Source organism: Prionailurus bengalensis, chromosome C1 (assembly GCF_016509475.1).
Source record: "Prionailurus bengalensis isolate Pbe53 chromosome C1, Fcat_Pben_1.1_paternal_pri, whole genome shotgun sequence".
Lineage (NCBI taxonomy): Eukaryota > Metazoa > Chordata > Mammalia > Carnivora > Felidae > Prionailurus > Prionailurus bengalensis.
Genome location: NC_057345.1, coordinates 47728382 through 47740592, shown reverse-complemented (window position 1 = coordinate 47740592; position 12211 = coordinate 47728382). Strand labels below are relative to the sequence as shown.

At 36.5% G+C, this 12211-nt stretch overlaps 1 protein-coding gene across 4 annotated transcripts in view; it reads left to right on the top strand.

Moving 5' to 3' along the window:
* OMA1 (OMA1 zinc metallopeptidase) overlaps positions 1-12211 on the top strand; it is an 81428-nt gene that overhangs the window by 55112 nt on the left and 14105 nt on the right. For all 4 annotated transcript variants that reach the window (XM_043575108.1, XM_043575106.1, XM_043575109.1 and 1 more), the window contains one exon: positions 5530-5679. In XM_043575108.1, the coding sequence (XP_043431043.1) occupies positions 5530-5679 (150 nt within the window). The remainder of the gene's footprint in view (positions 1-5529; positions 5680-12211) is intronic.

Genomic DNA, 12211 nt, shown 5'->3' with positions numbered 1-12211 from the left:
TTGATTTCTGCTCTAATCTTTATTATTTCCTGTTTTCTGCCAGTTTTGGGTTTTATTTGCTGTTCTTTTCCCAGGTCTTTGAGGTGTAAGGTTCGGTTGTGTATCTGAGACCTTTCTTCCTTATTTAGGAAGGCCTGGATTGCTATATACTTTCCTCTTATTACTGCCTTTGCTGTGTCCCAGAGGTTTTGGCTGTGGTGTTATCATTTTCATTGGCTTCCGTGTACTTTTTAATTTCCTCTTTAACTTCTTGGTTAGCCTATTCATTCTTTAGTAGGATGGTCTTTAGTCTCCAAATATTTGTTATCTTTCCAAATTTTTTCTTCTGGTTGATTTCATGTTTCATAGCATTGTGGTCTGAAAATATGCATGGTATGATCTCAATCTTTTGTACTTGTTGAGGGCTGATTTGTGTCCTAGTATGTGATCTCTTCTGGAGAATATTCCATGTGCACTGCAGAAGAATGTGTATTCTGCTGCTTTAGGATGAAATGTTCTGAATATATCTGTTAAGTGCATCCGGTCCTGTGTGTCATTCAAAGCCATTGTTTTCTTGTTGACTTTTTGTTTAGATGATCTGTCCATTTCTGTAAGTGGGGTATTGAAGTCCCCTACTATTATGGTATTATTATCAACGCATTTATTTATGTTTGTGATTAATTGATTTATATATTTGGGTGCCACCACATTTGGAGCATAAATGTTTACAATTGTTGGGTCTTCTTGGCGGATAGACCCCTTAATTATGATATAATGCCCTTTTTCATCTCTTGTTACAGTCTTTATTTTAAAATCTAGATTTCTGATACAAGTGTGGGTACTACGGCTTTCTTTTGTTGACCATTAGCATGATAGATGGTTCTCCATCCCCTTACTTTCAATCTGAAGTTGCCTTTAGGTCTAAAGTGGGTGTCTTGTAAACAGCGTATAGATGGAACTTGTTTTCTTATCCATTCTGTTACCCTGTGTCTTTGGATTGGAGCATTTAGTCCATTGACGCTTAGAGTGAGTACTGAAAGATATGAATTTATTGCCATTATGTTGCCTATAGAGTTGGAGTTTCTGGTGGTGTTCTCTGGTCTTTTCTAATCTGTTTTGCTTTTGGACTGTAGTTTTTTTGTTTTGTTTTGTTGTTTTTGTTTTTTCTGTCTGTTCTCCCCTCAGAGAGTCCCCCTTAAAATTTCTTGCAGGGGTGGTTTAGTGGTCACAAACTCCTTTAATTTTTGTTTGTCTAGGAAACTTTTCATCTCTCCTTCTATTTTGAATGACAGCCTTGCTGGATAAAGAATTCTTGGCTGAATATTTTTCCAATTCAGCACATTGAATATATCCTGCCACTCCTTTCTGGCCTGCCAAGTTTCTGTGGATAGGTCTGCTGCAAACCTGATCTGTCTTCCCTTGTAGGTTAAGGACTTTTTTTCCCTTGCTACTTTCATGATTCTTTCCTTGCCTCAGTATTTTGTGAATTTGATTATGATATGCCTTGCTGATGGTCGGTTTTTGTTGAATCTAATGGGAGTCCTCTTTGCTTCCTGGATTTTGATATCTGTGTCTTTACCCTGGTTAGATAAGTTTTCCACTTTGATTTGCTGACATAAGTTTTCTACCCCTTTTCCCCTCTTCTCATTTTCTGGGACCTCTATGATTCTGATATTATTCCTTTTTGATGAGTCACTGAGTTCTCTAATTTCTATATCATGCTCTTTTGCCTTAGTCTCCCTTTTTTTTTCTGCCTCATTTTCTCCCTAAGTTTCCTCTGTATTGCTGATTTGCTGCTCTGCCTGATCCATCCTTGCCCCTGTGGTATCCATTTGAGATTGAAGCTCATTTATAGCATTTTTTATTTCATCCTGAGTAGCTTTACTTCTTTTATCTCTGCAGAAAGGGATTCTAATCTTATCTCAACCCTAGCTACTATTCTTATTATTGTGACTCTAAATTCTGGTTCAGACATCTTGTTTGTATCTGTATTCATTACGTCCCTGGCTGTCATTTCTTCCTTTTCTTTGTTTTGTGGTAAATTGCTTTGCTTTGTCATTTTGAAGGGGAAAAAAAAGGAATTAATAAAGTAAAAAAGAAAAAAAAACCCTTAAAATTAAAAAATTAAAAACGTTCAAAGAAATCAAATAAAGGATGTTAGATCCTCAGTGTCTTTTGGTCTGGTTGTTGAAACAAGCTGGACAGATTAGAGAAAAAAGGGAAAGATAAGAAAAGATAACAAAGACAAAAGAAAAAGAAAGGAAAAAGGAAAACGTTTGAAAATTTGAAAAATGAATACGATAAAATAAAATGAAATGATGAAAGTAAAATAGAATTTTAAAAATTTATGAAAAGTAAAAAATATAGTAGAAAAAAGTGAAAGAAAAATCTTATTTTTAATAATAATGGAAAATAAAAATAAATTCTTTCTGTATTCAAAAATGAGAAAAGAGAAAAAAATTGAATAAAAGGACCAGCAAACAGAGTTAAGAATGATACAACTGGTTTCCCGTAGAAGTCAAGCTATGAAGCAGTTTATAGTCTGTAAACTAAGCAGGTTGAGAGTCTTGTGTTTGTCAAGAGCACTGTTGGCCCAGTTGGGCGGGGTTTAGTGTAATGGCTCAGTTCTCCACTAGATGGTGCTGCTTAGCTTACTGGGGTGGATTGCTGTGGTGTGTTTAGGCATGTATGTGCATGCATGGGAGGGGTGAAAATGGTGTCACCCTGCTACCCAGTCTCTAGTATCAGAACTCTGTGCTCTCCACAACTGGCAGTCAAGCACCCCTCCTTAGTCTCCGGCTTGTGTCCCCTCCCCACTTCTGCACTGTCTGTGACTAAGCTGTCAGGCTGCCAGGTAGCACCTCCATCCTGAGTTTTATCTCAGATGTGGCTGTGTTTCCCAACACCTCACTTCTGAGGGACTGTGGCTTTGACCCACTCAGATCCTCTGGCGGAGGGTCTCGCTGAGCAATGGCTGGGTGTGGACTGCCCCCAGGAATGTTTGCAAGACTGTGCTGCTGCTGATGCCCAGAGACTGCCCCTGGGTGCCAGCCCGCCTCAGAAAATGTTTGCATGATCTTTTAGCAGCAGTGTTTCAGGGTTTATGGAAAATCACAACACACATCTGGCTCCAGGCTTCTCTCTTAACATCCTTGTTCCAACACCAGTGAATGTGGTTGTTCTCCGGGGTCTGCTGGTACCTTTGCCTGTGGGGTGGCTGCACAGCCTCTACCAAATGTCCCCAGCAGGGGAACTGCCACTCCCCATGTGTCCCATGGACCCCTTGGACCTTGGTCTCTGCTCTTGGGGATTCATCCTTCCCACCAGAACACTGCCAGGTATTGAGCTGCAGAGTTTCAGACTGTGCTCCCCCTCTTTATAGAGTCAATGGGATTTAAACCCTCTACTTTCTCCTTTCTCCCTTTTTTGTTCAGTCCCTGTGGCTGTTTCCACTTTTCCACTTTCTCTCCAGCTCCTTTTGGTGGGGGGTGCTTTTCCCATACTCTCCCTCCCACCCCCCTGTCTCTGTCCTCTCTCTGCAAGTAAAAACAGCTCCCTGCCCTCTGTGGCTTCTCTCTCCTCTGGTTCACCTCTCCGTGCTGTGTACCTGCCTAGTTCTGTGGTTCAGGTTCTGCAAATTGTTATGTTAATCCTCAGGTCAGTTTTCTAGGTGTGTAAGATGGTTTAGTGTTGATCTGGCTGCATTTCATGGAGTAGAGACGCAAAAAATCTTCCATGTTGTTTTGCCATCTTGGCATGATGGATTAGATTTTAAAACCTTTCTTTTATGAAAACAAAATACTAATTTGTGTGGAAGATTTTTGCCCTCAATACGTGTTCTTAATATATGTCATACTGACAATAATGGGTTATCTTTGGGAGTGAGTGTACTGTCAATGTTATACATGGAAAGAGAGGGTGGGCATTCTCTTCTGGGCTTCTCTAATACTATATTTTATGAACTTTTTTAAAAGTAATGAGTATATTATTCTTTTATTAAAATACTGATAGAAAAATTTTTTTCATTCCTATGCCTTTTTCTTTGTTTCTTGCTACTTTTTTTTGCTTTTTTTAAGTTTTTAATTCCAGTTTACATACAGTGTTATATTGGTTTCAAGTGTATAAATACAGTGATTCAACACTTCGATACAACACCTGGTGCTCATCACAAGTGCATTCCTTCATCCCCATCACCTGTTTAACCCATCCCTCCACTTTCTCCCCTCTAGTATGAGTATGTCTTGTATAATTAAGAATCTGTTGGGGCGCCTGGGTGGCGCAGTCGGTTAAGCGTCCGACTTCAACCAGGTCACGATCTCGCACTCCGTGAGTTCGAGCCCCGCGTCGGGCTCTGGGCTGATGGCTCAGAGCCTGGAGCCTGTTTCTGATTCTGTGTCTCCCTCTCTCTCTGCCCCTCCCCCATTCATGCTCTGTCTCTCTCTGTCCCAAAAATAAATAAACGTTGAAAAAAAAAAAATTAAAAAAAAAAAAAAAAGAATCTGTTTCTTGTTTTGTGTCAAGTTTTTTCCTTTGCTTGTTTGTTTTGTTTCTTTTTTTTTTCAGTGTTTATTTATTTATTTTGAGGGATCACAAGTGAGAGACGGGCAGAGAGAGAATCCCAAGCAGGCTTCACGCTGTCAGCACAGAGCTTGACCTGGGGCTTGAACCCACAAACTGTGAGGTTGTGACCTGAGTCGAAATCAAGTGTTGGACAGTTAACTGACTGAGCCACCCAGGCGCCCCTGTTTTGTTTCTTAAATTCCACATATGAGTGAAATCATATGGTATTCATCTTCCTCTGACTGACTTACTACACTTAGCATTATGTCTTCAAGTTCCATCCATGTAATTGCAAATTGCAAGATTTCATTCTTTTTCATGACTGAATAATGTTTCTTTGTATATATATGCCACATCTTCTTTATCCATTCATCAATTGATGGACACATGAGCTGCTTCCATATTTTGGCTATTGTAAATAATGTTGCTATAAACACAGGGGTGCAAATATCCTTTCGAATTCATGCTCTTGTATCTTTTGGGTAAATACCCAATGGTGCATTGCTGGATCATAAAGTAGTTCTATTTGTAACTTTCTGAGGAGTCTCCATACTGTTTCTCACTGTGACACCAGTTTGCAGTCCCACTAACAGGGCGCCAGTGTTCCTTGTTCTCCACATCTTCACCAACACCTGTTGTTTCTTATGTTTTTGATTTTAGCCATTCTGACAGGTGTGAAGTGATATCTTGTTGTTTTGACTTGTATTTCCCTGATGATAAGTGATGATAGGCATCTTTTCATGTTCTGTTGGCTATCTGGATGTCTTCTTTGGAAAAATCTCTCTTCATGTCTTCTGCCCATTTTTTTAATTGGTTTATTTGTTTTTTGGATGTTGAGTTTTTATATTTTGGATACCAGTCCTTGATCAGATATATCATGTGCAAATAATGGTAGAAAATGCCTTTAAAATGTAATGACATAAAGATAAATTTTTAAAAATGTTCTCATAACTAAGTTCATTTTTTTCTGTCATTTAATTCTTGTTCTAGGCTTGTGTGGACGTCAGAGCCAGTTCAGTGTTTTGGCAGCAGATGGAATTTGCAGATAGCCTCCAGGGTCATCCCAAGTTGCCAGAATGGTTATCCACACACCCTTCTCATGGAAATCGAGCTGAGCACTTGGATAGACTCATACCTCAGGTGAGCTAAGACTGTATAAGGCAAGACTTTATTTTTACTGTATCACTTATTTTTAATGTTGTTACTTCTTATGTTTAGAAAAAGAGAGTTCTAGTCTAGCCTATCAATTATTTTGATTACTGTAATCATGGGTTATCAGTTTTCAAAAGACTTGACTGAAAAGTAAAATCCTGTTTGTCCACAAGTCTTGGGGAATAAATTGGAGTAGAGTTGACTTTTCTTGTTGGTGGATGGTTTAACCTTTTTAGTATCATACCTTTTAAACTTAACTGATTTGGCTAAAGTCTAAAACTCAAGGCATATTTTTTTTCAACATATTGATCCTAATTTAGTATCTTCTTGGTGATTTAACCTTTGTTAAAAAGCTTGTTAAAAATACCCATTAATGACTTGTACCAAATTTTTCGGTCAGTTGGTTATCTTGATATTGATGCTAGAATTTGTTTTCTTAGAAAAAAAATCTCTTTGTATTAGTTTCTTTTTAGTTATTTGTTTATAAAGGTAAAGTATGTGCTGTGTAGTGTTTTGGTTTTTTGGTTTGTTTTTTTATTTAAAAAAAAATTTTTTTTTTCAACGTTTATTTATTTTTGGGACAGAGAGAGACAGAGCATGAACGGGGGAGGGGCAGAGAGAGAGGGAGACACAGAATCAGAAACAGGCTCCAGGCTCTGAGCCATCAGCCCTGAGCCTGACGCGGGGCTCGAACTCACGCACTGCGAGATCATGACCTGGCTGAAGTCGGACGCTTAACCGACTGCGCCACCCAGGCGCCCCTGTTTGTTTGTTTTTGGGTAGAACTCCTGAATGGATCAAGTTGAAGCAGCTTTCCCTCAAGTAGTTTTTACTATCTTCTGAAAATTTTTTGACTTAACATCATTCAAAATGTGTTCTTTAGTTATCACATCAGTGCAGAATGCATGTCAGACATCTTTAAGCCAGGCTACATCTCTTTTCTGTTTCACTTGCATTAAATTTGCTGGTTGGTTGTAAAAGCGGAATATTCTTTAGAATTTAAGAATTGGTATTGGGCTGTTTGCTAAAGGATAACAACAGATCCAGGTGTATTATAAAAGTATCTTTCAGTATAACTTCAAATTCAACTTAAGAAATATTGAGTACATATTATAAGAAAGAAATGATGCTAGTAGGTACAGGGGATACAATAGAAGTAAGATATGGTTCTTGATACTTTCATGCTAAGTACAAATTGATTCTTAATACAACAGGGAATATGACCTCTCATAAGAAAAGTTGAAATGTAGTGGTATGCAATTTGAAGGAATAGTAGCTTGCATCTACTTAAGATAAGAAACAATCACAAGATTCATTCATTAATTTATGTGATCAGTATTTGTTGATACTCATTACTAATCTCCTATTCTGTGTTCTATTGCTGGGAATGAGCAAGGACAAAACAAAAAAGGCTTTGCTTTCTTGGAGCTAGCATTTTACTTAGGTAATGCAAATAATAAACAAACATACGTGTGGTATGTCAAGTGGTGATAAGCACGATGGGAAATATAAAGCATGTCAAAGGTAATAGAGAGGACTGGGCAGTGGAGAAAGTCTGCTAGTTTCTGTTCATGTGTAAGAAGGGCCTCACTGAATAGAACCTGGAAAGAAGCCAGGGAGCCAATCTTATGTATATTTGGAGGGAGTCTTTTAAGCTGAGGAAGCAGCAAGTGCCCAGGACCTAAAGTGAGAGCATGTTGGGTGTGTTCATGGAATAGCAAGGAAGACATTGGGGCTGAATGGAGTAAGGAAAGGTGGGAGAATGCTTGAAACTTAAGGGGAACAGACGATGGAAGGTCATCTAAATCACTGTAAGGACTTGACTTTTATGTCAAGTGATGGGGGAAAGCTAGTAGAGGGTTTTCAGCAGAGTTGACCTGACTCCTGTGTTTTACAGTGATCACTGGGGCTCCTGTGTGGAGAGTGGACTGTAGTGGGGCAAGGGCAGAATCAGAGAGACTAGTAGGCTCTTGCAATAATCCTAGTAAGACGTTATGGAGGTGGAAGAGAGAAAGAGAAGTGGTGAGATTTTGGATATATCTTGAAAGGAATAATGAGAGAATCTGTTGACAGTTTGGGCACACTTTGTACCTTTCATGAGTACTGGGGGATAGCCAGACCTTTCTAAATATACTTCGTTTATACTCCTAATTTGAAGGAAAAAATTTTGAGAAAGAAACATAAGTGAAATTTACTTGATATAATGTATAATAATCCTTCATCTTAAAATAGGGCAACATAGAACTGGTATCATATGTGTTTCATTAGTAATTTATGAGTGCTGAAGGTCACTGGCTCTGAGAATCTTCTTGGTCCTCCCTGAGACCCGGGACCTTGTACCACCTTGGGAGGTTTAGCCTGTCTCTAAAGTCATAATAACCACATGGTTTTCTTTCAGAATTTCTTTTCTTTGCATATTTGCTCAGTGAAATTCTAAAAGTATATGGTTTGCATAAAGTGAATAATGACTTCTAGCCAACTTTCATCTGAAGCCTGTCCTAAAGTCTGTAAGAAATATGCTTTAGAGAAGTCTTTAAAATAATAATGAATTGATTAGTAAGTATGAGGAAAAGTGATTGGAGAAGCAAATGTTATTTGGCAACCAATGATGAAAAACACTGGGAGATTTTTTTCTTCTAAAAATAAACTATCCTAGTTTAGAAACTTAATTTGAAAACCTCATATAATTTCTTATATTTTCCCCCCAAGTGATTAAATTCAATTTGAAAGTAATAAAACTCTACTACAATATTGGGAATAATTCAGTGGTTGAAGTGAAACTGATAGTACAAGAGTATATTGTTAATTAGAATACATAGTCATAATTCAGAGATTGGAATTCCCTAACATTGTAAGTCTAATTTCTGTAATGAAAGAAAGCAGTTCCTCAGGCAGTATATAGAATTATGTGAATCTATAGACTACTACTAATAAAGACTACTTTTTGTTGTCGTTGGTTTTTGGTTTTTTGTTGTTTTTTTGTTTTGTTTTGTTTTTTACTTAAGTGAGTGCAGTGTTATATTCTATCTAAAGCTTCTGTCTTTGACATTGCTGACAGTAACCCTGAAGTGATACACATCTCAAAGATAGTTGGGAATACCGCGCCATAGGACAAAGAAATCTAGGCAAGAGATGAGGATTTCAGAGCTACTTGAAAATGTTATAGTTGAAGCAGAATGGATGAGTTCACTTAGGAAGTAAGCAGAGAAAAAGATGCTGGACAGAGTTAACTGTATAAGGTAGTTTCTCTATTTAATTAGTAGGATAAAGATTGAGCTTCTGGTAAATCAGATTTATAAGAGGAGAAAAGATCAGGAAAATCAGGAAAGTAAATGATTTGGTTCTGTGAGAACCCAAATTTTGATAATTTTTATTTTCTAAAAAAATTTAGCTTATTAAAGATTATATATTTCTTATTGGATTCCTTGAATATCATCAAAGAAATGTATTATTTTCTACCATAGCATATCAACATTTATTTTAAAATCTGTATTTTGTGCATTCAACAAATATTTATTGATTACATGTTATGTCAGACCATAGATGTTATGAACATAATAGACAAAAAACCTTGCCCTAATGAAGCTTATTATGTATGCAGTAAAGGGAGACAGACAGTAAATAGCATTAATTAGTAATGTACAGAATAAATTACTGATACATTGCATATTAGTAATGACTGTTGATGAGGAAAATACAAGAAGAACAATGTATTAGCTTGGGCTGCCACAACCAGAGATTGGGTGGCTTAAGCAACAGAAATTAATTTCTTCACAGTTCTGAAGGCTAGAAGACCAAGATCAAGGTTCTGGCTTAAGCAATAGCAATTAATTTTTTCATAATTCTGAAGGCCAGAAATCCAATAATTTTCTTGCAGATTCAGTTTCTGGTAAGGTCTTTCTGGTTTGCAGATGGCTGCCTTCTAGAACATTGTGTCCTTACATGGGGGGAGATAGCGTGTTGATGTCTCTTTCTTTTCTTGTAAGGGCATGTTAATCCCTTCATGAGGGCTCCCCGCTCATGACCTCATCTAAACTTAATTACCTCCCAAAACCCCATCTCTAAATACTGTCATAACATTAGAGGTTAGGGGTTCAATGTAAGAATTTGGGACAGGGGGAACAGTTCAGTCCATAGCAGATAGATAACGTGTGAGCACAGGTGGTAGAGGTGTTGGAATAGCTCTTTGAAATGGGGCCAGTCTGAGAAGGTTTCACTGAGAAGATGGTATTTGAATGAAGAATTGAAATAAATGAAAGAATTGAATAAATAAATGTCCTAGGACAACAGCTTTCCAGGCAGAAGAAATAGTAAGTACTACAAGGCCCTAGGGCAGGAGTGAGCCTGGTGTATATGAGAGACTACAGGGAAACCAGTGTGGCTGGATGGGGAAGCAAGGGAGAACGTGGGATTTGTAGTCAACATAAGGACTTTGGATTTTGCTCACAGATGGGCCTCCAGTGGAAAATTTTGAGCAGGGGACTAGAAGAGTAATAGGATTGACTTATGTTTGGAAAGAATGTGATCTATAGCTCCTACAAAGCACTAAAATCGTATAATTTTGAAGTACTTTAGTATATTGTTTAGAAAATAGACTAGTTATTTGTTTTGTTGTTTTGCTTTTAAATCAAGAAAATGCCCCCAAGTTAGAAAAAATATATACCCTTGCTATTCTTTTAATGTGTATAAAGCATGTAGAAATGCCTATTAAATATAATTCACTAGCATTTAAAAAGGATAAGTATAGGGTTATAGTATTAATAATATTTGTAGTTAATAAGCTGATATGCTATAATTTTATTTACTTGAAATAATCAGTTAAATTTAGGAAACAAATACTCCACGTATTTTGGTTACCATAACAACTTGGGTGAAAAATTGAAGAACAGATGTTACATCAACCTGTTGATGTTTAGTGGTATGACAGTTTTAAAATTCTACTTACACTGTTCAGATTTTAAATTTATGTATAACATAAGTTGTCCTTGAGAGAGATAACGTTATTTAACTTTCTTCCTATAAAGACTGTTATAAAATATGGATGAATAGATGTGAATAAGGGAAATTGTAAGATAACCCAGGGTAGAAATTTACCTGTAAGATTTGTTTTATAACCAAAAGCATTTAGACTGAATTTTTTATTTTCTGTTTCTCTCACCATCTTACTCTCTGCCATCCTTTTCTTGGTTAGGGGGAAGAGGTGGAGAATGACAGAATATAAAGGAAAAACATTTCAATGGCCTTATTGTTGTTTGGGGTTATATTATTATAATAATTTTGAATAAGATTTATTTCTTAATGTTTCTTAGAGCTTTCAATGTCAGCCTTATTTTTAAACTGTTTTTTAAATCTTGATGTTCAAATTTACCACATTCAGTTTTTATAGCTACTAGCAGGCTATAAATGCATTCATTTTAATCTCATTTTATCTTGAATTCTTTAAACTTTCAGGAAGCTGGGAGTTGAACTCCTGTAAATCTCTCTTATGCATTTATAATTGGACAAAGTAAATGCATAAATCGTTAATATTACACATCTCACGCGTTAGGAAATACGGGTGTTTAACACTGAAGTGAAATGTCGTTGTTGGCCAGTGTACACAAGCATACACTGTTCACCTTACAGAATTTCATTTTGTCTGACGTGGAGAGTGTGGAGGAAAAGGCAAATATCATAGCAGCTGCTGTAATTGAATTGGCCTCTGAATCATATAAAGCCAGGAAGCCTGACAGTAACATTGTCTAAAACCTTAAAAAAACATTATGGTGCATGTGATGTGTATCTACTTGAGGCTGAAGTGAATGGGCTATTAGAAAAAAAAATGCTTTTAGAGGAAAGAAAAGTATGATATCTTTAGAAAACATTAAAAAATTGGAGGTGATTTTTTTTTCCTCTTGAAATGACTTGGTTTCTACTTTCAAAGGAAGCTTTTAACCTAATTATAAAGCTTCTGTGGCCAATAGTTTTTTTCTCCTGTTTTTTTTTCTTTCTTTAAAACCTAATTATTATAGTTTTATTTTTTATGAGTGAGTAATTGATAACTGTTTTCCTTGATATATAGAGCCCAGAAGAGTCCTGATGTGCACTAGCAGTTGCATAAATACTTCAGTTGTTACTGGGAATAAAATACAGCCATTTCATAATATATCATTCTCACGTCAGGAGTGTTTGATTATAAATTTATTTGAAAACTTTTTCTTATCTTTCTAGAAGAAAATTGACCTGTGCCAAGTTGGCCTTAAATTTAATTGTTTGTATTTATTAAAATTTTAGTTGTTTATAATTAATTTTTAGACCCCTTAAAAAACTAATCCGACTCCAATTTTCATTGCAGTTTATGAAAGAAAATGAATTAGAGGGAAAAAAAAATTTTTAAGGTAAAATCATGACTTACGCAAATATAAGATGAACAATATCTGAGATTTTCTTTAACTTACTATTACTGAAAGAGCCAGTAATAGGTTACAGGGAGCTTACAGGAGAATTTAAGAACCATAAGAATATAAACAAGTAGGAATGC